The sequence below is a fragment of the Electrona antarctica genome, assembly GCF_951216825.1.
Source record: "Electrona antarctica genome assembly, chromosome: 10".
In the NCBI taxonomy this organism is placed as follows: domain Eukaryota; kingdom Metazoa; phylum Chordata; class Actinopteri; order Myctophiformes; family Myctophidae; genus Electrona; species Electrona antarctica.
In genome coordinates, this window is record NC_136791.1 from 13,541,424 (window position 1) to 13,567,883 (window position 26,460).

At 41.0% G+C, this 26,460-nt stretch overlaps 1 protein-coding gene across 6 annotated transcripts in view; it reads right to left on the reverse strand.

Annotated features, from left to right (window-relative positions):
- Positions 1-26,460, reverse strand: part of eys (eyes shut homolog) — a 580,966-nt gene that overhangs the window by 216,066 nt on the left and 338,440 nt on the right. For all 6 annotated transcript variants that reach the window (XM_079513211.1, XM_079513209.1, XM_079513213.1 and 3 more), the window contains 4 exons: positions 14,231-14,327; positions 13,411-13,518; positions 8,382-8,527; positions 920-1,091 (listed from right to left, as the gene is read on the reverse strand). In XM_079513211.1, the coding sequence (XP_079369337.1) occupies positions 920-1,091; positions 8,382-8,527; positions 13,411-13,518; positions 14,231-14,327 (523 nt within the window). The remainder of the gene's footprint in view (positions 1-919; positions 1,092-8,381; positions 8,528-13,410; positions 13,519-14,230; positions 14,328-26,460) is intronic.

The following is a 26,460-nucleotide window of genomic DNA, read 5'->3' on the forward strand; positions in this document are numbered from 1 at the left end:
TCTTATATTTATAGCACCTTTATCCAAAGCGCTTAAAAAGTTCTTGCATGCGTACACCGATGGCGGAGGAAACCATGCAAGGTACCAACCATCGGTAGAAGTTAGAGGTCCAGTGTCTTGCTCAAGGACACTTTGACAGTAAAAGTCCCTGCTCACTGCTGAGTTTTTGAGTGGTGTAAACCACTCCTACAACTGGCTTTGTTAGTGCAGAAAAAATGAGCATGGTTGCTATGTTCACCCTGTTCACCCGGGTGTGATTTCCACTCCTACAACTGGCTTTGTTAGTCTGTGCAGAAAAAATGAGCATGGCTGCTATGTTCACCCTGTTCACCCGGGTGTAATTTCATTACGTCAGACATGATTTCATTACGTCAGACAGGCTATATTACACCACTCAGTTCACACGGGTGTGATTTTTGGATATCGGAGGGAATTTTGGAGCCGCCGTTTTTTTCCACCATTCTTCTGAAAAATGCACCAGTCCGCAAGGACCTAATCAGAAAAACGCAGCAGTGTGTAAGCTCCTTAACACAGGGGGAGCCCTGGATCGAAACAAGGAACATTCTGATTCCCAAGCGGGCCGCTCTACCCCCTGAGCCGCCGCCACCCTAAAACTACTTAAGCGTCCACCCCTGATCATTCTAGTTTAAAGCTAGTTCTACAGTACCTATACCTAGGTTTTTACACCCTGTCTCTTCAAAGAACGACTAATCTAATGTTCACTGTAATTTAATGACAGTGATTTCATAAGCTCTGACATAACCTCTAAGTGCATTACATTAGCTTTTTTTATGTGTAGCATATGTCCCTACTGACTACTGCGCTGGTGAGGGGTGTAATTAAAAGCTAACGCTGTGTGCCACCACTGCAGCACCTTTTGCTGCAGTATCATTTGTAATGATAATGAAGCTGTGCGTACCTCCCATGAAGACACGGCCCTGACATGCATTCATCAATGTTGCTCTCGCAGTTGAAGCCCTCAAAGCCACTGGGACACGAGCAGTGGTATTGACTGGGGCCATCAATACACCTCCCGCCGTTTTGACATGGGCTTGAAAGACACTCGTCAATGTTCAGTTCACACCAGTTCCCTGTGAATTTAGAGTAGACATGCATTTTTAACTAAACATTTAGATGTAAAGGTCTTACAGTATATCTGTGGGTGGATGTGAATAAAAGGCCTATGTTTATGAGTATACTGAATATCGTCACCGTCGGGCAGAAACTCCATAATTTAAAGTTTTCATTATTTATTTTGTAAATGAAAGCCCTGCTTTCACACAAAAGTAGCAAACCGATCTCAAACTGTGACGCGTTGCTTGAGATCCACAACAGTTTTGGAAATACAATGTTTCCACCTGACAGAGACAATGTATTAGTGTCTAAGGCAATTATAATTTAGCAGACACTTGTCCAGAGCCACTTACAAAGTGCAAGCTCAGACTAAGAGCCACGAACCCCAGTCAATCAACAACAGTGTTAAGTGGTGATTTAAGCCCTACACTACACAATACCTTGTTATAGGAGGAATAGCCACGGATCTACAGGCTCACAATGCATCGCACCGCAAATCTTCATTTTGCAAATTTTCAGCTATAGAGGGTATGCGTGTGACATCATCATCATACCCGGAAGTTATGTGGGAACGCCTACTGAGTGGCAAAAACTGCTTTCTTGACAGCCCATACATCCAAACAGAAAAGTCCCAGCTGATTGCATTAAACGACATTAAACAATGTTAAACTCACTTTGCAACTCGATTTGCCACTCACTTTATGTATGAGCATACCCTCTATAATGACACGCCCCAAAACAGTGATGGCAGATTGAAAATGCAAATGAAAGTGCAAAGAAAGTAAGTACCATCCGTATATGTGCAAAGTACAGTAACTAGGATATCAGGTAGACATCAGACCTACAGTAGATAGCTAAATATCATACTGTACCTTCTAAATAACATATTTGGCATCTATAGGCAAGCAAACAGCATACATTTTGTCTAAATAACACCATAACATAGCACAGTTACAGTATGGCCTACATGGTAGTGGTGTCATTATAGGCAAGGCATACAGTAATAATGGTAGTTATTTACGAGTTATCTACAATGAATTTAAACAGAATGTGTTTTTTGTTGAATACATTTTTTCACAGACGAAACTGTGTAACCCCTGTGCATATACCGTAGTTAAAAATAATAGAGAGGGCACTGGAAATCCCCTCCCATCATGGAGTTGCTCACCCAGTGCTCCTTTACACCCATTCTGATGGGCGTGGCCTATTTGGGTTCAATTTACATCATAGTTTATTCATGAACGCGCCGCCCGGGGCTTGAGTCATGAACGTGCACCGCCACTATATGGAGTAGGAGCCCTAACCTACTGTATGATCGGCCAGCATGTCCATTTGGCTTCACTTCTTCCTCTCAGTTCTGGGGGCTTGGTATACAGTATATCTTTTTTTTTTTTTTTTAATCTTTTTTTTTTGTGGCTTTCGCCTTTATTTTATATTTTTTATGGAGGGACAGACAGTAGGCTGACAGGAAATGGGGAGAGAGATGGGGGGGAAGACATGCAGTAAAGGCCGTCGGGATCGGGAGTCGAACCCGCGGCACACTGCCAGACTGGATTACCAGCCAAGGTGCCTGGACCACTGAGCCACGGCCCAGGCCTACAGTATATCTTTTTAAAATAACTTTATAGTGGCCACGTATTCTGAACACCTTTTCTCCCAATTTAGTCATTATGCCAATTCCTTAATTTCCCGTACACACAGTAGTAGCCTACAGGTACAGTATGTGTTGTCTAGTGCAGTTGTATCCATACTGTCTCACCTTTCAGGGAAGAGATGGGCGCTGATACAGTAAGCACTGTCCTAGGAGTCACTGGTGCAGTTGACTTATGACTGTGCCTGTTTGTGTTTCTTCGTTTTGATTTGTCAACCCAGCTCAAGGCAAGCCGTCGCGGAAGCAACGGGCAGAATAATTCCCGTGAACACCACTAAGGGAACGCCTGCATGTTGGTCATCATTCAAATGATTGTCACTGAAAGATGTGCTGCAGCTAAACTTGGTGTCACCTCTTTACATCGGTAACATTCTACCCTCAGGATAAGAATATCCCTGGTGACGCAATGTTTGTGATTATGTCCAAGGCCTGTAACCCCTTTTCTCTGGTTCTTTAGGGCAGTACTGGTAGGGCAGTGGTCAAGGCCCCAAAGACAGATTAGATGTGAAAATAGCCAATCTACAAGCACACAACCAGCCATTTAGCCCTTTTCACTATTTTATTATTTTCTATTCATGGAATTTCTTAGATTTGTTTGTTTGTTTTAAAACGAAAAAACTAAAAAAGTTATTTAAAACGTCTTCATTTAAAAAAAAAAAGGATCTTTTGAAATATATATATTTTTTAAATGTAGGAAAAGAAAATTGGACTTTTACTTGAGTTGTGACCCATACAAATTGGTCCGTGACCCACAAATGGGTCCCGAAACAGTGCTTTAGGGGGGTTAATTTCAAGTTAAATACCAGTCCATGAAAGGAATGGGAAACGTTGCAACAATACAGTAGCAGACCCCATGCCCATGCTCCAGAGGGTGTTCAGTGAAGTGTGGCTTTGAACAAAGTGGAAGGTGTGTCATATTGATGTCCTAGGCATAGGGGTCAGACCTCACCACCGTGACTAGACAGACTTTAGACCAGGTTCTGCGAGAGCATGACCCTCGAACCCCAAATTCCATTGCGCCGAATTGAATCGACTGAAAGGGAACAATAAAACACATCACCCAGGGAACAAGAAGCAATTGTAGTTTGTTGTACCAATGCTTCAAAGTCTACTCAGACTTTAGAAAAAATTGCTACAAGTTTAACAGGACAACATCTGAGAAGTTACAAGCACTGTGATAGAAATAAATCAGTCCACTTGCAGTAAACAGATTAAAACGGAAGCAGATATTGATTGCTGTCTTGTTTGTCTACTACGACTACTGATCAAGGACAAAAGTGATCAAAATAAAGTCACTAACATTGTCCTGAAGTCGGATGGTTAATGGACTGTGGCCAATTCAAGTGACTACCAGCAATCACGATGAGTGATCCATCTTCATATAAACGTTTCATCATTGGGCTGAGACAGTTGTAAAGAGAAATACTCTTCTGAATATAATTTAGTCTCTAGTCTAGTCACTGTGCAAATGGAAATTGTGCAGTATCCGCTCAAAAAAGCCCTGTCCATCTGCTCAAATAGTGCCCACCCACTCAGTTCGAGTATATGTTGCTGCCATCTGGCCTTCGCTTGTGTGTCCCTAGGACCACAAATAACAGGTATGTGATATGATGATGATGATGATGATGTTTTAGTATCTAGCACTTATCACTTGGCACTTTATGATGACACTTTATGATGCAATGATGCTTCAGTTTGTACTGTACTTGGTTGGCTACTCTTTTTTGTATCAATTGCACAAATGTGCTCATGCTATGTTGTCCTATGCTATGTTGTTACTGTACATGTCTGTTGCTGTTTTGTACTGATTTTACGTTTCAAACCTCTCCGCACTGCTGTAAACCAAATTGCCCTCCGGGGACATTAATAAAGAACTTGAACTACAACAACTCATTGAGACCTGAGGCCAGATTCTACAAATATCTTCTAAATTCTATTCAACAAATGTCTTCTAAATCCTATAACAGTTTTCAGAAAAACTTATGTTTCTATATCAGTGGTGCTCAAACCTTTTCATGTCAAGGACCCCCAGAATTATCTGTATTTGGCCGCGGACCCCATCTGAAACTATGTTGTTCCAGGGACCCCCCCAAAGCAAAGAAATGGGTTAAAAATGTTTGCTGTGAATTAAAGAAGATATATAAAAACTAAAGAATTTGCAAACGTTTTCACGATTAAAAAATAAAATAGCAGATCTACAAAATGCGGCACTCGTGCTGCTCTCAGTGCTCTGTGACGCATTGTGAGCTTGTATATCTGCTATTTTCAAATGGCCGAAATGTATAATCTAATCTAAAAAGTAATTTGTAACTAAAGTTTTCAAATAAATGTAGCGGAGAGAAAGTCCGGGATGTAGTGGAGTAGATGCAAAAGTATTGGAAATTAGATATACTCAAGTAAAGTACAAATACCTCAACATTTTACAGTAGCCTACATGTACTTAGTTACTTTCCACCACTGTCACTATCCAACAATGTGCTGACGGGAGCACACGCGACAATGTGCTGATTTCACTGTAGCATCACTCAAGGGAACATTATTCGTAAATGATGGGTGAAGAAGAGAAAACAGAAGGTGACGAATAGTGTGCTTAAAGCGTGATTTATATAAACAAGAGCATCCATTCATCATGTCGTAGTAATGACCTCTGGGCTCAGCACGGAACGTGGCTCCTATATGTACAGTTAAATAATGTATCATTGTGATTGTAAAGTGTCTTAAATAAAACGTGCTCAGAGATAAAAGTCTGCATGCATCTGATCAGTACAACAATGTTCCATACAGTGTAAAAGGACACTTCTGACTACTAACGGCTGTGGTTCATACAGCATCCAACACATACCATAGAAGTGATATGATGATCCATCACAATTATTATAATTATTATTATAGACGATGTCTTTTTTTTTTACATTGACTAAGTGATCATTCTCAAGTTCCGACATGCCAACGGCATCCAACAAAATCCAAACAAACAAAAAAAACGTCCACAGACGTCCTAGGAATTACCGCATGTAGTGCCCAGGACGTCTGTGGACGTCTTTTTTTGTGTTTTTTTTTTTTTTTGGGGGGGGGGGGGGGGGGGGGTTCTTTAAAAATGTCAAAAAGTGGGTCTAAAAAGTGGGCAACCTGGGTCGCCATTTTGAAAGATTAAAAGGGCACATAATGTGTTAAGCTTCTGTGGTACTTATGCAAATAAGGCTTATTAAAAGGTTAAAATGTAATATAAGATGGCATGTTATACGTAGACGGATGCCAGGTCATTTGTAGACCTGGCATAATGTGTAAAGTTTTAATGTACAGATTATTGATATATTTTGGAGTGGTGCCTCCACTCCATTACGCAGCTACTGTATGTGTGTCTATGCGTGTCCGCGTCTGAGCGCGGAAAGCTGCAACGCGGCAACTCTGTCATTTCTCGGCCCCCCTGTGCGCGTTCCTGGGGGTCTGGATGTTCCGGGGACCCCCACGCGATAACTGTCATTTCTCAAAGAAGTACAGTACAGACCATGTCCACAGAACACTACACTACAGTACAGAGCACAGTACAGTACAGTAACTACAGTATAACAATAAATGTATAGTTGCACCGCTCAGTTCACACAGGTATGATTTTTAATATTATACTTAGACTGATAATAGGTTATTGGTTTAGCTATGATCCTATAGATTACAATTTATATGCATTTGATGTACTACCTCGGGTTGATGTTGCTTACTTCGCTTACTTACGTTTCCCTAGATTAAGAGCGTCTGCTGAATGCCTAAATTGAATAATGGCATAATGGCATGAATTTTAAGTTAAATCTTAATTTTTTTTGGAAAAGGAGAGAAAAATTAAAGCTCTGACAGAAATGAGAGGCCATGTCACAATCAGCCGCTGTCCTCAGCTACCTCTCATAACAGAAGCATTTGTTTTATTTGTTTACGAAGCGTATACATAAAACATGAAAAACACAATAAATAAATTCAGCAGACAGGGAAAAAAGGCAAAAAAAAACCCATAATGGAGGCTTTAAGGGATCGTGAAAAGGCTTCCACCCAGTTGGCATGCCGACTACTGCATCAAACAGAGCAAAAATACCTCTTCCGATTTATCAAAGCTCCTTTTTAGAAAATCATGTATACTAAACCGACTCACTGAACCACAACACGTAAACTTGGACACTGGAAATTGAGACGGGGAGAACATCACATAAATGAGAATAATTGGCCCTAGCACAAGACTAATTCAGAGGCGGCATCAGCATTATGGGTCAAAATTAATTTTGGCAGCCTATATGCAACGGACCGCTGGCGTGCTTGATGTATTAACCCATTTTGGGCGGGAACCCCTTTTGGTGTTTTAAACATTGTTATAATTTAGCTATTGAAAAATAGCAGATCTACAAGCTCATAGCGCGCCACCGAGTGGCGCGCTACGAGCTTGTAGGTCTGCTATTTTTGAAAAATCGAAGAACCACTGACATAGAAACATAGCTTTTTCAGAAAACTGTCAGGATGTACTGTAGAAGACATTTTTTTAATCTGATCTCAGGTCAAAATTGGTTAAATGAGCAATATGCGAATATATTTGATAAGAGGATAAAAAGTGACGTGAGATACCGCTTTACAGCAATACAACAGATAACACATCATAGTTGCAAAATGAAAAAAAAAAAATCTAATAAATTTCAATCCATTTCAATCAGTTTGCAGAATTACTATGTGGCGCCCTTCAGACAGACAATTTACCACCACGGGCAACAGTGTTATCGAGAGGCTTCATACGCCACTTAATTTTGTTTTCCCCCCTTCAAAAGTTGCAATGTTGTAACATGTGTTACTAGAGCAGATATTTTGTATGAGTTCTAGCTGGTTTGAGCCAATCCAAAATATATCCTCTGGCCCGTGGCTCTCAGGGGGAAGTCTGTTTCCTCAGATGAGCTTAGAGCAACGGAAAAAGTAATGACTTGTACTGTGCCGTGCGTGGGCCTAATAATAAAAGCTGCTTCTATGGGAATTGGGCCATGCGTGTCGGGCTCTGCTCTCCAGAGTAGCAATACCTCAGAGATTTCCTTCCTTTTTCAACTGGGGAAAGGATAAATTGATGATACAGTGTGGAAGACAAATGAAATTAATCTTCCCGGTACCTGACAGGAATTGGGATTAGATAGTGTTTGTGCACGCGCGCATGCACGCACGCACGCACGCACGCACGTGTGCACGCGCGCATGCACACACGCACGCACGCACGCACACATGTGTGCGCACACACACACACACACTCACTGGAAAAGCTCAATATCCCGTCCGGGTGAAAAACAAGACAAATGGATTGAAGTAAAACAACAATGGTCTGCAGAGACTAAAGACCCCGATGAAATAAGGGCAACTAAGAGACACTGAGAAGTTTTCATCAGATAAAGCAGGTGACATGGATTTATCTCTCGTTAGTGTTCCTGAAAAGCCGGCAGGATCTCGCAGGAGGAGGGTGAGGAGGAGGGGGTTGGGCTAATTAAAAGCAAACTATTGTGATGCAGTTTCTATTCTAAGCCGGATCCGGGCGGGAGAGTAATGTCAATAGCATGAGACCACAGCAGGCATGATAAGCTTTTGGGGGGCGCCTCTCATATTGATCTTTATGTCACCTAGGGGTAAAGAAAAGCATCTATACCTGAGTATCCAGGGCGACAGACACACTCGAAGCCCCCGGGCTCGTTGATACAGACACCTCCGTGCAGGCAAGGTGAAACCTCACACTCATTCACATCCAGGTCACAGCGTGCTCCAAAGTATCCGGGCGGGCAAACGCAGCGGAACCTGAAGAAATGAAGAAGACAGACATTCGCACTCCATCATGAAGAAATCAAATAAAACCGCACCCATGTGTCGTTACCTGTCGCCGGGCAGAAACCTTGTCAGAACACATTTGTTGGTCGCGGACACATTTTTTATGGGTCCCTTTATATTTTGTTTCCTAACTTTCGTTTTTTTAAATTGAGCAGTTGAGACAAATAACCATACAAATCTATAATTTAACAAAATCCCCCAAAAAACTAACATTTTCATGAATTAAAAACGATGAATAAAAGTTACTTAAAAAAGTAATACTGTCACTTTACATATTACTACCTGCCAAAAGTACCGTTTCTTTTCCCGTCCCCATTACATTAGATCTTTTATCCCCAAAAGTGTCACACACTGCCCAGTTTGTTCCAGAGCTGGGTTTAAGACCCGCCCTTCTGCATCCGATAATTCACATATACAGACACGTGTGTATCATTTCCGTATCCGCGCTAGAGTCTGGATCTAGACCAGATCAGCAGCCTGCAAAGCAGCATCCCAACTCAGTCTACCAAAACACTGCCAGGCTCGTGAAAATAGTTACTTTTTGGAAAATAGCAACATTTTGGTAATATTATTACTCAACATGTGATAATAATTAGTTATATTACTAGTTACTGGAAAAGGGTCCTAATATTACTTTAAGTAATAAGTTACTTTTGTTACTTTAACTTGTTAAAGTCACTGAAATTAACGCCCTGTGTGTCGCAAAAGTAGCAAAAATAGCCTATCCACAAGCTCACAAAGTGAAACGTCACAGATGTGAAAGTGGTTGAGTGTGTCTGTGGGTTTTAGAAATGTCGAATCAATGAGAAGTACAACAGAGCTTGTGATTAAATAATAATCTACATTGCATCCACATGGAACACTAGGTTCCTCAATTTCCTGAAATGGAATAATTTTTGGCCATACAAGGTTTTACTTTTCACCCGACGACGACGAGACCAGATCGTTATTTTTACTCGTGTACCTTTAAAAATAGTCAAGTATCTCCGTTCGCTGCGAGGAATAATCTCAGAGGTGACATGCAGAGATGAATAATCACGGTCATCTGGGGCAACTTGCCTAAAGGCCTGTTCCGTTATCCCAAATTAAATCATAATTAAAGTAAGGTTATAATACATCGACTAAAAGTTGTGAGTTTGGAGAAGGTTTTTATACTCATCAAGATGACCTGAGCTTTGATTCCAAATGTAACAGATAAACAGGTGTTTACACAAGTATTGCTTTGTATGTGGTTATCAACCAGTGGTCCTTGAGGGGGTTCCACGTGGTCTCCGCAGCTAAATGATGGAGAGTTGGTAACCAAATGGACCGTTACAAAACTTTAACTCTTGAAATTAAATGGACCCGGTATCATTGTATACATCCTCAAGAGTTAATTCATTTTTAGACATAGATCTGCAATACTTAATTTACAAGAAGTCTACACAATTAGAGTTTGTTTGCCTGTTATCTGGTACCACATCGATACAGCATATAATTGTGGACACAATCTAATCCAACAACAACAAAATATTCTACGTTTTTGGTCTCAAAATCTCATCAAATCTCATCAAACGGTGCATGGTCCGTGGCTCAAATGCCGAATAAATAATGGCCCTTGATATCAAAAAGGTTGAAAACCACTGCCATACAGTAACTGCAGTAGCGGTAATTATGTTCTCATTCATGTCAGCTGATGCAAACTCTATTTGATTGAAGTTATTTAGGAAGGGACAGGGAGGAGCTCATTAAGTGCTCATTATGTACTTTGCTCAATCCAGCACTCCAGCTGTTTAGTTAGAGGATTCAATATGGCCCCGGCCCACACATCATGGTGGGGACATCATGGTGTCTAGACTCTCTAGAGCATAATAAGCATAGACATATAAACGTATATAGACGCCCTTTCCGGCTCTGGAGCGTACAGTATGTGCTCAAGGGAGGGCAAAACTTTCCCGAGATTCCTTTGCGAAGCCCCGCGGAAGCATGAGCGTGCGTCACAGAGCGCATGTTCGGGTCTGTAAGTCCCGGAAAAGATGCGCTGTGATTGGCCAGTAATCACTTGAATGGCTGGGTGCACTGCCACGTCCATTATGTTTTGGAGGGGTGACCAATGACCATGCCATGTTGTCTTGTCTTGTCTTGTCTTGTCTTGCGTTTGTGTTTGTTTCAAAACTTGATTCAGGTTATGTGGTTTGTAACTGACACTTCCCTGTTAGCACAGGACTATATAATTGCTTTTATGCTACCACAATATTTTGCATATAGTGGTCACAACATTTATATGTACATGTTATCTCTTTGGTATGTTCCATATGGGTGTGTCACATATACTGTCATATTGTTTGATTTACTGTATACCCTGAAATCTTGAATAAACAAAACTGTGAAAAAAAAAGTAATCACTTGAATGGCAGCGTGACGTAACGTGCCTTCCACACTTCCGGCGTACTTCCTCCCCCAGTGTAAATTCTTCCGCCCCTCCTTCAACACACATCGCTCCAACGAACTGCAGCGGCCAATGAGGCATCTATTTTTGTAATATCTATGATAATAAGCACATGCAGACAGTGATCGAGGCACTTTCCCAAAATGTAAAGGTGTGTTCAAACCTGAAGATATTTGTTTCCAGTCAATTAAATCGCTTCACTTTGGTCACACAGGTTTTTATTGATAAAAAAATAAAGTCCCTTTGCTCGCGTCACGCACCGATTGGCTGTAGACACCATAATTTGACTTTGGCAGTGTAACCAAATGGACCCGCTCGACACTCGTTCGCACAAGATGGCTTGGTCCTGCTACAATATAATTTATGAGCAGCAAAATGAGTTCCTATGTCTTTGCAAAGGGTTTGTATATTGTTTTTTCCACCGTTGCTGAAGCCCAGCCAAAACATTTCCGGCGGTCCGGACAACACCGCGTCAGGACGCGATGCGTGGAGTCTGGGAGAAGTCAATGTCGCTTCAGCTGGATATTTCCAGCCGGGGCGAAGATACCGGGCTCTTTCGTTCGGGTCGTTGAGTTTGTTCGCGCCGTGCCGTGCCCAATCACACCGCTCTAACAATCCAGGTCTGAACGCAACTGTTCACTCACCAAATGAGTTTTGATAGAGATATCTTTGATAGAGATATACAGTATATATATATATATATATATATATATATATATATATATATATACACACACACACAATATATATATATATATATATATATATATATATATATATATATATACATACAAAAAATGGACCTCAGACTTTTTTCCATACAAATATAAATCATATAAATCTCTGTTAAAAATAGCAACAAGCTCAAAACAATGCATAGTGCGGTGAGCTTGTAGATCTACTATTTTTTGGCCAATGTTCCCCCCAGAATATAGATGCTAATGGTTAATGGAATAAACCCTTGGGAGCATTGGGATACAAAAGTATCTAAATACAAATAAATACAAATACAAAATAAATAAATTGAAAACAGCTAGTTGTTCAGTATCCAGTCTATAATTTGAAAGCCACAGTTTAGCAACACCTATCCTGTCTTTTACTGCTCAGTTAGACTTGTAATAACTGTCTGCAGTTAAAGGGACAGGTACACTTAAGAAAAGATGGCGAGCCAGCGCGCTGCGAGCACGCCATGAAGCCTGATTCATTAGTACAGACGGACTCAGGCTTGTTCCGTCAAGAGATGCCGAGGTAGGGGTGTGTGTGTGTGTGTGTGTGTGTGTGTGTGTGTGTGTGTGTGTGTGTGTGTGTGTGATGTTGGCGGTGAGGATGGAAGCAGATATAACACACCTGATATGAACTCCCAGGACTGTACAATCAGGGAAACGTACAGTACGCTCCGAGCAGAGGGCCAGGTCACATGGGAGCAAAAAAAATATATATCGTGACGGGAGACAAACTTGAGACAAACCATTTAGGACTTAACCCATTCAGGCCTGACGTCAAAATTAAAAAAAAAATGTCTTCTAAATCATGACAATTTTCTGAAAGATTTGAGGCACATTTTAACGATTTTTCAAAAATAGCAGACCTACAAGTTCATAGCGCGGCACTCGGTGCCGCGCTATGAGCTTGTAGATCTGCTATTTTTCAATAGCTAAATTATAACATAATGTAGGTAACACCAAAAGGGGTTCCCGCTCAAAATGGGTTAAATTGGCCCAGGGACTCCTCTCTACCCATCTGTCCGACGGAGCCAAGAACCCCCGAGGCTCCCATTAAGCACAGTGGAAAGGCGCTGTGGTGGAGTAGAAGCCCAATCCAGATACATGATGTGTTCCTGCTGAATTTGCTCTCTTGTCTTTTAGTGCAGCAGCTTATGTGTGTCAAGGATGAAGAGACGCACGCTTGTTATATAACCCGTTAAGACCGGGAAAAAGTGTCAGTGTCCTTTTTAGATTTTTAGCTAAAAAAAAGCATTATTTTACAATAGTTTGCACTTTTTGAAAAATCATTAAAAAAAATTAATATTTATAAACAAACAAACAAATAACAATATAATTTTAAAGCGAACATTTTTAACTCTAATCTTTGCTTCTGGAGGTCCCTGGAACTAAATATTTTGAGATGGTGGTCCATGGCCAAATACATATAATTCTATGTTTCTATGACACAATTTTTTGTAGAATCCGCCTCAGGTCTTAATGGGATAAACTGTAACACTTTGGAGCAGAACACAGTAACCTCATGGGGTTTCATTTGAAAATGTTTTTTTTTGCCCCATTCAAAACACAAACACATTTAAAATGATGCTTGCCCGGCCTTCACAGATGTACAGTACAGTATACACATGTCGGAATGCATGCAGTAGAAATAAAAGATGGTGTGTGCAAAATCAAATTCTCTTAAAAGTTGTCTTTGTACCAACCTGTTTACAAGGTCCTGACAAATGCCAGCATTTTGGCAAGGACTCGAAGCACATTCATTGACATCTTCCTCACAGCGAAGGCCAGAGAGTCCCTCCTTACACTCACAGCTAGGAAAAGACAGATCGTTATTATTGATATGTTGTCTCGCGTGCAACATCGAAAATCTATTTGTTTTTCACTGGCACATGTGCAAAAGCAAATCCGATCAATCGGTATGTAATGATATTAATTACATATCACATTTAAATGGATTTGCACACGCAGCACACAAATTCAAATTGTTTAAGGACATATCAAGCGGTAAAGAAAGTGCATGACGTTTAACATGCCTTTCAATATTGAGCACCGTTTAATTTGACCTCACTTCCACCTCACATGGAGCATTATTGAATCTGTAATGGATGGTTCTTCAATATGTTTTTGAAAGGGCATGCACAGAAGAGAATACAGGTTTACTTAGCTTTATTAGCATATATATATATATATATATATATATATATATATATATATATATATATATATATATATATATATATATACTGCATGAGCACTTAGTCTGCTACGGTATGCTGTATATTGGAAGATATGATCTATTACTCAGAGATGAATAAAACATTGTTCAAATATTAAGACACTAAAATACTCAAAGCTAATAAACAAACAGTATAAGAGAAAGGTTGTTTATGTAATTGTAATTCTAAGTATCGGTGCAATAATTTATTAACGGGTCAAATTCATAGCAACAAACGGTACCCCCCCCCCCCCCAGTATGCTGTGAACTAGAAGATGATGATGATTGTGGCCCAACAGGTCTTTTACCTGTAACTGTCGACCTGGTCCAGACACTCGCCGCCGTTCTGGCATGGACTCGAGCTACACTCGTCGGTGTCAATTTCACACCGGTCTCCCTCAAATCCTGAAAGATAGATGAGATGGTCACGGATCAGCGGGCGGGCCTCGGCCTGCTACATCCTGCGAACGCCATGGCTGCGATGATAACAAAGGCCCCAGTGAATGCCCTTTTAATGGAACTAGTAGCCCCTGTAGCATATCTCATCTCGCCATGAAGCTCTCACTGCGCTCACTGTTTCCCCTCGGAGAGTATATATATAAGTCTGTATAATACTTTAGTGCCACGGACAGATTGGTCTGAGGTTTGGTGGTTTGGGAGGTGTGTGTGCGGTCCGCACGTGTGCACGGGGGGGGGGGATGGGGGGGATGGGGGGGGGTGTGTGTGTGTTAGAGAGGGAATGAGGGGGGCATCTTGTTAAGTTAGGGTAAGAGGGAGAGGCTAAGCCCCAGAGCTCCCTTGCCCTTGTTCATTAGGGGGGGTGAGGGGCGGCCGGTGGCTAAGCAGATCAGCATGGATGTGTTGTTATACTTCTGAAGGCAGCCTGGGAGCCTGCATAATGTTCTGCCTGTCCCAACTATCCCGCCGGTGCTGCTTGAGCCGTTAGGAGGAAAGCCGCGGTCTGTTCTATAAGCTGGGGCTCCTCTGCTCCATGCACGAGCCATGAGGTTAACACTTCAAGACCTGATGAGGCCGATTCTATCAATGTCTTCTAAATCTTTTTCTGGAGAAAAAAAGTTTCTATGCCAGTGGTTCTAAAAAATCTTCTTGTCAAGGACCCCCACAATGATATGTACAGTATTTGGCCGCCGACCCCCATCACAAAATATTTCATTCGAGGGGAACCCTGGAGTTTTTAGTTAAAAAAAATACATATTCAAAAGATGCATTTTTTTTCTCCAAAAACAGCAGATCTACAAGCGCGACACGAAGTTTGTAGATCTGCTTTTTTATTTTAAATAGCCCAACATATAATATAATGGCTAAATAGTTTAAAACTAAAAAATGACACGGACGCTTTGCTTTCCCGGTCTTGGTGGGTTAATGGGACTACCGTATTATTGTGAGGGCCGCTCTTCTATATTCACTATGCTGTGATGTCCCTGTGCTATATCATTTACACTATGCTGTGATGTCCCTGTGCTATATCATTTCACTATGCTGTGATGTCCCTGTGCTATCATTTCACTATGCTGTGATGTCCCTGTGCTATATCAATTCACTATGCTGTGATGTCCCTGTGCTATCATTTCACTATGCTGTGATGTCCCTGTGCTATATCATTTCACTATGCTGTGATGTCCCTGTGCTATATCATTTCACTATGCTGTGATGTCCCTGTGCTATATCAATTCACTATGCTGTGATGTCCCTGTGCTATATCAATTCACTATGCTGTGATGTCCCTGTGCTATATCATTCCACTATGCTGTGATGTCCCTGTGCTGTATCATTTCACTATGCTGTGATGTCCCTGTGCTGTATCATTTCACTATGCTGTGATGTCCCTGTGCTATATCATTTCACTATGCTGTGATGTCCCTGTGCTGTATCATTTCACTATGCTGTGATGTCCCTGTGCTGTATCATTTCACTATGCTGTGATGTCCCTGTGCTATATCATTTCACTATGCTGTGATGTCCCTGTGCTATATCATTTCACTATGCTGTGATGTCCCTGTGCTATATCATTTCACTATGCTGTGATGTCCCTGTGCTATATCATTTCACTATGCTGTGATGTCCCTGTGCTATATCATTTCACTATGCTGTGATGTCCCTGTGCTATATCATTTCATTATGCTGTGATGTCCCTGTGCTATATCACTATGCTGTGATGTCCCTGTGCTATATCACTATGCTGTGATGTCCCTGTGCTATATCATTATGCTGTGATGTCCCTGTGCTATATCACTATGCTGTGATGTCCCTGTGCTATATCACTATGCTGTGATGTCCCTGTGCTATATCACTATGCTGTGATGTCCCTGTGCTATATCAATTCACTATGCTGTGATGTCCCTGTGCTATATCATTTCACTATGCTGTGATGTCCCTGTGCTATATCATTTCACTATGCTGTGATGTCCCTGTGCTATATCAATTAACTATGCTGTGATGTCCCTGTGCTATCATTTCACTATGCTGTGATGTCCCTGTGCTATCATTTCACTATGCTGTGATGTCCCTGTGCTATCATTTCACTATGCTGTGATGTCCCTGTGCTATATCATTTCACTATGCTGTGATGTCCCTGTGCTATATCATTTCACTATGCTGTGATGTCCCTGTGCTATCATTTCACTATGCTGTGATGTCCCTGTGCTATATCAATTCACTATGCTGTGATGTCCCTGTGCTATATCAATTCACTATGCTGTGATGTCCCTGTGCTATATCATTTCACTATACTGTGATGTCCCTGTGCTATCATTTCACTATGCTGTGATGTCCCTGTGCTATATCATTTCACTATGCTGTGATGTCCCTGTGCTATATCATTTCACTATGCTGTGATGTCCCTGTGCTATCATTTCACTATGCTGTGATGTCCCTGTGCTATATCAATTCACTATGCTGTGATGTCCCTGTGCTATATCAATTCACTATGCTGTGATGTCCCTGTGCTATATCATTTCACTATACTGTGATGTCCTTGTGCTATCATTTCACTATGCTGTGATGTCCCTGTGCTATCATTTCACTATGCTGTGATGTCCCTGTGCTATCATTTCACTATGCTGCGATGTCCCTGTGCTATATCATTTCACTATGCTGTGATGTCCCTGTGCTATCATTTCACTTATGGATCGAGGTCAAATGGAAGGTATATTCAAGGTACTGTCCATCCAGAACAGGTTGAGACGTGATTAATGACCAGCGAGGGATATCATATCGAAGCATTGGGAAATGATATAGTAGTAAAACACACAGACTATGATTTTAAGCACGGCGACGGTAAAATCTTGCTACTATGTGCCCCTTGGGAAGGGAGGCTGTTAATTCTGCAGGAAATGACTGCATTGACCTCACATGAAGCGCACACACACACACACACACACACGGATCCATCCATCCCGTATAAATTCAGGAAATGTGTCCCCTGCTCATCTCGAGAACCATCTGACCCACTGTTTCCCAAACATTGGGTCGGCACCCATTTGTGGGTCACGTGCCAATTTTTATTGGTCACGACTCGAGTAAAAATATTTATTTTTCTTATATTAAAAAATGTTTAATATATAAACACAATGTTTTTAGCCTATCCTAACCTAACCTATCCTATTTCTCACAATTTCAACGCATTTTATTTTCCATTTAACTTTATTGATTGTTGTGCATTACTTAAATGTTAGCTGTGTTTTTTAGCTGTGCGGAAATCTACAAGCTCACTGCACATCGCAAGTGCTTCATATCAAGCCTTAAACATCGATATAGCCATCCAGGCCAGCAGTATAGCTATACAGCACATGCAGGTTGTTGCATTAGTCTTGCTTTGGCTGATCTAGACAATTTGGTACGTGAGAAATGTTTTGACAGACAAGTAAAAGGGAAAAGGCGGGGGTGGGGGGGGGTGCTAGTCGCAGGAGAGGGGGCGAGCTTGTTTTATAGCACAGCGGCCGTGAATAGTTGTGTATACCACTTTACAAAAGTTAGGTTTTCTTGTATCTAAGATGTCATATATAACTCAAGAGGGATACGTGTGAAGTGTTTTTGATAGACAAGGAATGGGGAAACCGAGAGATGAGGGATGCGGGGGTTGGAGGTGTGTGTGTGTGAGTGTGTGCAGGGGAACGGGGAGAGCTGGCATTGTTTTCAAACACAACGACTTGTTGTGTTATTCTCCTTGTTTATCAGCGGGGGACAAAAAAAAAAGTTAGGTTCTCTCTTCACCTAAAATGTCACGAATCAACAGGGATCATCACTTTATAATGCTCTTTGGGACGTGTGGATCAGTGTAGAACACTGTTCTTCAGCGCTGGGGAGTGAGTTGACTGAAGTCACGCTGGATACTGAAAAAAGAATGAATGCAACAGCTTAACGCTCATAAATCCCGGTCCCAGTAGGGGACTTACTGTAGCTACTTTTGGGATTGTATCGTATCACCTGTGGTATATCTCTTAATCCGTTCTGGGCGGGAACCCCTTTTGGTGTTTTAAACATTATGTTATAATTTAGCTATTGAAAAATAGCAGATCTACAAGCTCATAGCGCGCCACCGAGTGGCGCGCTATGAACTTGTAGGTCTGCTATTTTTGAAAAATCGTTAAAATGTGATCCCGACGGCCTTTACTGCATGTCTTCCCCCCCATCTCTCTCCCCATTTCCTGTCAGCCTACTGTCTGTCCCTCCATAAAAAATATAAAATAAAGGCGAAAGCCAGAAAAAAAACATTTAAAATGTGCCTCAAATCTTTCAGAAAATTGTCATGATTTAGAAGACATTTCTTTTAAATTTCGACATCAGGCCTGAATGGGTTAACCCGGCGATGATCCGTGTGGATTGCTTTACAACAACAATAACATGCCCAAAACACAGGAGAGGCTTGTGCCACCACAGATATGCCATACCAAAGCTTAAAAAAACAAAGAAAGACGATTTCACACGACGAACTGACGACCAAACGGAGGTGACGCCGATGCAAGGGGTGCGCTTTAATCTGTACATGGCACCTCCAGTGTGTCTTGGGATGTGGTGGAAAGTAACTGAGTACATTTACTTAAGTACTGTACTTAAGTACAATTTTGAGGTATTTGTACTGTACAATTTCCAATACTTCTACTCCACTGCATCTCAGTTGCAAATATTGTATGACAACACACTAACCACTTCAGCACTATATATATTTTGGCCTTTGGAAAATAGCAGATCTACAAGCTATATGTATCGCATTGCAACGCATTGAAAACTTGAAAATGGGAGACAGTACTTTTACTTTTGGTACTTTAAGTACATTTTGATACCAATACTTTTGTAGTTCATTTTGAAATCCGTACTTTTACTTGTAACAGAGTATTTCTATATTGCAGTATTGATACTTTTACTTAAGTAAAGAATATTTTCCACCACTGGTCTTGTGGAAATAAGTGGGGAACCATGAGACCACAGAGAGCTGAGTTATGGGGATGGCATAGGTTTCCCAGGCTGGGGCCTGTCAGTCACAATCGACGCCCGGGAGCACCTGGGGGACAATTCCGCACGTCAAGCCAACATAATGCATCTTCTGCCAGCGAGCACGCAGCGAGCAGGGAGGATTCCTCTTTGACAGAGTGCAGTGGTTGGTGGGGGGATACCCAAGGCGCTCGCTCAACACGGTCATTCCATCATCTGGCTGAACGTGCGTGATCACTGCTCTTCCAACCGCCCAACGTCTCCAAGGAGAGCAGGAGCGGTGTTGTAGGGGAATCCCCGGTGACTAGTAGTAGGGTGCGACATTTTGATGGATGTTTCAATCAGAATAGAGTGATGGCTCGATGCTGTGTTGGGCCAGCGTTTGCTTTTGACTGGTCTATTTGGAGCTGTTGTCTCTTTATCAAAGTCGCTGACACTATATTTGACTGACGACAACTGTCCAAGCAAAACATAAAAGTCAAATAATCGATCAATAATATGGCAGAGCTTGTATATCGGCTCTTTTCAAATGGCCGAAATGTATAATGTATGTTTTGTAATAATAATAATCAAAATCTAAAAAGTAACTAAAGTAAGTTTTCACATAAATGCAGAGGAGTAATTCAAGTACAATATTTGGATCCGAGAAGTAGTGGAGTAGAATTAAAAGACAAGTATTGGAAATTGGAAATACTCAAGGAAAGTACAAATATCTCAAAATTGTACTGGAGTACAGTACTTAAACAAATGTGACAGAGTCCTACTCTTCAGTTTAGGTCAAATAGTTATACTATAATATGCATAAAAGGCTGCATATATTATCATTAATGCACAGCGCTAACGGCTCAATAATTGACCAGAATTAATGACCCAGCACACTTGATTTTATAGATGCATTACAGACCTAATCAGGATATGAATTTAAGCCTGAGGAAATAGACTACAGTTGATTAGCACTATGACTCTGCCCATCAATCTGACTCTTCACTACAATTCTACTGTGTATCACACAGTGTGTGATACACAATACAGTGTCACAATACAAACGCAAACCTTCTTGTTTACCATTATGATTTTCACGTTTGGTTGCGGTATTTAAATTAAGTTTTAGATGCACTGCTACTTCCTGTTAACTTGCATTATGCCTCAGCTATCAGTCACCCGACTCACTCTTCTCCATGCTGGTGTTGTAAGAACATCAGTAAGTGTTGTATATTGTTTATTAGCCTAATTTAATTCACTACGAGCAGACCAGAAAACATAACCGCCTTTGGCCGTTCTGGCCTGGCAGGGATAATACATAATAATTAATTGCCATCATTATCATCATCAAGGACCACATGCGAAAAAACACACCAGTGTGCCAACACCGCAACAGATACGTTGATTCATGTGGAAAACAAATGTCTTTCAGACAAAATGCCTTATTTTCTATGCTAAACACATGAACCAAAATGAGCTCAACTGGAACATTTCAGGAGCTAACACAATAACAACGAAGACTGCACGTACTGTATGAATAGAGGGTATGTGCGTGACATCATCATCAAACCAGGAAGTTATGCAGGAATGCCTACTGAGTGGCTAAAAACTACTTTCTGGCCTTGACAGCCCATGCATCCAAACAGCAAAGTCTAATCTAATTGCATTAAACGACATTAAACAATGTTAAACTCACTTTGCCTGTCACTTTGCCACTCACTTTATGCATGCGCATACCCTCTATTTGAATTTTGTGAAGGGGAATGAATCTCTATTCCTTCCTATGTAAAATGGGGGGCACGCGTTGGTCCGACATCCCGTTAGTCCGACTACGTGGCCGGTTGAGACTCACCCATGGCTTCAGCGTGTGGTTAGGTAAATGGTGCATTTATACAGCGCTTTTATCCAAAGCGCTTTACATAGATTGTGCATTACATTCACCCATCCAGACCACACTCACATTCATACACCGATGGCAGAAGAAACCATGCAAGGCGTCAACCTGCACATCGGGAGCAATTAGGGGTTCAGAGTCTTGCTCAACGACACAAACTCTCCCCATGCCTTCGGCCTGGTGGAGACCAGATATAATCATTAAGGAAAGTTTATGCATGTACTATGTGTACTATATGTAAACTCTTCATTTCCATTTTCCAGCCATTCAGTTGCAACAAAAATAAATAAATTGGGGACCCCCCAAAATAATTTGGCGACTCCGTGAGTGGTCGCGACCCACGAGTTGAGAACCCCTGCTTTAAGGAAATGACCAAAGAAATGACTGATCTCATGACATCACACAGGCTCTGATAAAACATGGAGAAATTGTTTTAATGTCATACCATTTCATCACAAACACCTACAGTATCATCAATAACAGCTTTACATGCCGGATTTTGTACAGCTTGGATAGGCTGCAGTATGTTACAGTAACATATCTAAGCTGCATTACTCTATTGCATAAGCCTATATGATCCCACAGATAATGTTTCAGATGCTTCATGCATTATGCATGAAGCCCGTAACCTCTTTTTCTTTTTACAGTGGCGTGTAATTGCCCAAGCATGCCATAATAATTACAGCTTATCTAGCTACTCTATGGCTTTAGTAGACTTTCCCCTCAAGATCCAAAACATCTCTTTTGGCTAAAGCATTGACACTATCTACCACTGATCAGTCGGTTCTAAAAGTAGACCATGTTAGTCTGACTGAAGAAAAAAATGCACACATTTGGAGTTCACCCCGGGTTCTCCAAGCACTCCTTGTGATGTACACACAAAACCCGGCTTCTAGCCTGCACTGCTTTCAGCATTCTTTAAATACTGCAAAACACACTTAATCCACATAAACAACCCTCTCTTTGAAATGCATTGAAAGTGGTGTATTAGCGTATAGAAAAAGCCATTAGGCCGCAGGATAATTGAGATGGAATGGATGGCTCCAGCCCAGCCCTTGATTCTGCACCAATAACCTCAAATGATACCTAGATAAGAGGGTTATTTGTTTTGGTAGAATCTGTTCAAGTTTCTCCTCTGACAAAGGAATGTAGCCCTATATTATTCTTCAGTCACAAGCTATAGCAAACAGGCTAAAGTGGGCTAAGTAGCATGCAGTTGGGCTAGCCGGAAGGGGTGCATGTGTTTGGTCCAACGTACCAACAGTCTGACACCCTACCCAAAACCCAACCCTAAACCTAACAAGACCACACATTTTTGGATTGGAAGGCGTTATATCAAAAAATGTGCTTTACAAAAGTCTGTCTCCTGGTGGCGATATAAAAGGCAAATGTGAAAAATACAGGTCAAAGGTATCTCCTTGGCCTCTAGGGAGTGTGCATGCAACGTTTCACACAGATTGGTGCAGTTATAGGTAAAAATGCAAATTGACCTGTTATAGCGCCACCATGAGGCTAATATGCACATTTGAGGGCATTTCGTCCTCTGCCTATAGTGGGAATGTTTGCGCAAAATGTCACATGAATTTCACGCTGCGTTCATGACTTGAGGCATTTTGTTCAAAACGGACCAATCCTGCAAACTTTGAAAGGCCATCTTAGCCAATCGGGATGAAATATGGGAAATCGGACAGATCCATGTTGGTTCTTCCTGGGGCTACTGTTAGTTTCATGCACATCGTACACATAACCCCTCACCTTTGTCCGTTCTGGCCTGGCAGGGATAATACATAATAATGAATTGCCAATGTTTTGGACAATAAACTGCCATTCTTCTTTCTTGTTCAAACAAAAAATATATATACTGTATATTTTAAAAAAACGTCTTTCTGCCAAAATTCCTTAATTTCTATGCTAAACACATGAACCAAAATGAGCTCGGCTGGAACATTTCAGGAGCTAACACTAACAAAGAAGACTGCAAGTGCTAAAATTTGAATTGTATGAGGGGAATAAATCTATGTAAAATAAAACAAGCAATTGCTGGTGTATTATCAAGTAATTGCAAAATAGCAGTCAATAAAACAATTCGACTCAAAGTGCAGTCGTCGAACAAAGACCACAATTAAATTTAAAATGGCTATGCAATATATATTTTTTATTATAACAACACTAACAACATTTATTGTTGCCTGAGCTTGGATACCAAAGGCAATTTGGTTTATCATTGTTTATAAGACACCAATCGTCTTATTATTCAACAAGATACCATTTGATCAACAATAATAAATAGCTTAACAATATTTTCAACAAGGAACTGCCCAGTGAACAAAATGGCAGCCCCACTGGGATTTCCCACCAGAGTGAGGAGGGAGTTGGCTAATAACTCAGCAGGTCCTTGCTTTATGCTTACTGTAAATCACTCTGGATTAAGAGCGTCCGCTAAATGCCTAAATTGTAAATTGTACTCGCTCACCACTGAAAGGTTAACCAGCACGCATGTGTGTGTATGCATGTGTGCCGGTGTGCGCGCATGTGTGTGTGTGTGCGCGCGAGCGTGCGTGCGTGCGTGCGACTGTGTATGTGTACGTGATCCGCACTGCTGCAGGAACTCAGCATGTCAAACACGGCTGCTAGTGTTGATCAAACTGTATTACCTCATTGTGTTTGGGAATAAATAAGGCTACGGGTATGTGGCAAAATGATCACTCTGGCATTTGTCACAGCCCCCTATATCCTATCAGGATATTTCCATTAATGAACTGTATTGAAAAAGACCCGCAACCTGTCTGGAATAATCAAGCTGTGGCTGTTCCAGCTGGGAAAAGGGGATGATCACCAAAAATGAATGGAATAAATGAGGCAATGAGGTGCATTGAGACGGCTACCCGGAGGAGCATCCATTTAGGTGACAGGGAGTGTTTGCGATATCACGTTACATATTTGTCAATTCCCTTGTCAGCACAGCTGCACATAAAGTCATTAACCAACTGTTTTGTGCAGGACACAATTTCAATCTTGGTGAAGATGAAGGCTAGTGTGTCGCATGCCATGCAAATAAAGGGGTTTTGTTTCTCCATCTGGCCACGCAATACCTCTGGGGAAATTCTATGAGCCACAAGACCAAATGGTGTTTGCATGTAAAGAGAGAGAGAGAGCGCACGGTGCTTCTGCATCAATTCACTCTTCAGTTCATCTCTCTATTCCGATTCCTCAGAATTCTCATTCTATAATAAAAGGCAGAATTGCCACTTTCAACCCGGCATCGTCAATTAGGGGTGGGACGATATGGGTTCCTCACGATACGATATATATCGCGATATTAGGCCCTCGATAACGATAATATCACGATATTCGATATATTGCGATTTGCGATATATTGTATGAAATTTCATCAACGATATATCACGATATCTGCAACTACAAAATACTTGGAACTGAAAAAATGCAGCATTTTGTATTCCCACAAAGCTGTTTGGAGACTTTGGACAAATCACCATCCAGTAATTCAGTACTTCTGGTTGCTGTGGAATCTGAGTGGGATTTGCTTTATTTTAGCTGTCATTTCCTCCTTTTCTAAACATGTTGTTCATCACTTCATTATGAACAACATCTCAAATTTCCAATGTAGTTCAGCTACTTTTGCTATTCAGCATGTTTGACTAAGTATATACTGCAGGGCTTGCATTACCTTACTGCCAGCGTATTACTAATCTTTCGAGATCCACCGAATTATTGATTTCAATGTGGATGTAAACAAAGGACGGAAAGTTTGGAAAGCAGAGTTCGTTCACAAAAAAACAAAAACACATTGTAACTGCGATCTGCCATTCTGTTATCGGCAGTTGAATATGGCTTGTTTTATAAATCCTTTGGGGGGTTTTTTGGGTCCTCTCAGCAAGTCGTAGCATCATTTATAGGTTGGCGAAGAGCGCCCTCTAGCGTTATCACTGAAAAAAACAGATGACGAAGTGGCAGTCAAGCGCTGGGATTGAGACGACATAGAACTACGCCGTTGGCGGTCAATGTGTTAACATTTCTCCTCAAGGCATTCCTAAACTTACTGTAGGGCAGGCTTTTGTCTTAGTAACAGCATTTGAGATATTTCATGACATGTCTTAAAAAAAGGAAAATTATTCAAGAAGGACTGTAGAACGATGCAGATCATCAAACAAACAGATTTAGCATATTTGGCAGCAGACACACAGAAGCGAGCTGAAGAGTCTGGGTACAGTATTTGTTTCTGCTGTCTTGTGTGATGCCAGCCAGCCGTTATAGCTTTTGCAACACACCCTCTCTCTAGATGACTTCCAGACAATATTCACAGTCTGAAATTCAGGTTTTTGCTGTCGTACCGTTATACTACTATATATATATATATATATATATGTATATATATATGTGTGACCGAGTCCAGTGGTTTGATAAACAAGGGGGGCATGGTCATTTTTCAGTTTTTTACATATTATGAAACTACATAATGTAAGCTTTCATGTATTGTTCATTGAAATTGGAAAAAAAATGAAGAAGATATGACCATCTGAAACTTGTTGAACTGGAAACCCCAAAGTACAGAATTTCTATCTCAAATTTCTATCTCAAATCACGTTTTGGGCTTGTAGATATGCTATTTTTGCTACTTTGGGTGTGTGATCTACAAGCTCACGATGTGTCACGATGCGACACATTGTGAGCTTGTAGATCTGCTATTGTCAAAATATTTGTATACATTTGAAAACTTTAAATGAGACATTCTGCACAACGAGTACTTTTACTTTTGGTACTTTAAACCTAGAACACTAAACATATTTTGTGTTACACCATCACTAAACACGGGTATATTTTACCCAATGTAAAATATTCCATATAAACAAATATTTCTCATCAAAATATATTGAAGTACAGCAATACATGGCAACTTGAGCTACTCTCCTTCAATATTTCATCATGAATTCTCACAAAAAAACTGAACATAGATTTCATGCACCCCCCCCCCCCCCTATCATGGGTGGGTCAAAATCGGTGAAAAACGTGCATATTATTTTTTTAATGTTTCTAAAAAAAAAAAACATGTGAGACATGTGAGAATGGTACAGTGTAGAAAAAAATAAAAATGTCCATTATGGGATTTTTCTCTATCACACTATCACTAAACACGGGTGAAAGTATATTTCGATGCCAATACTTTTGTATTTTTACTCAAGTACATTATGT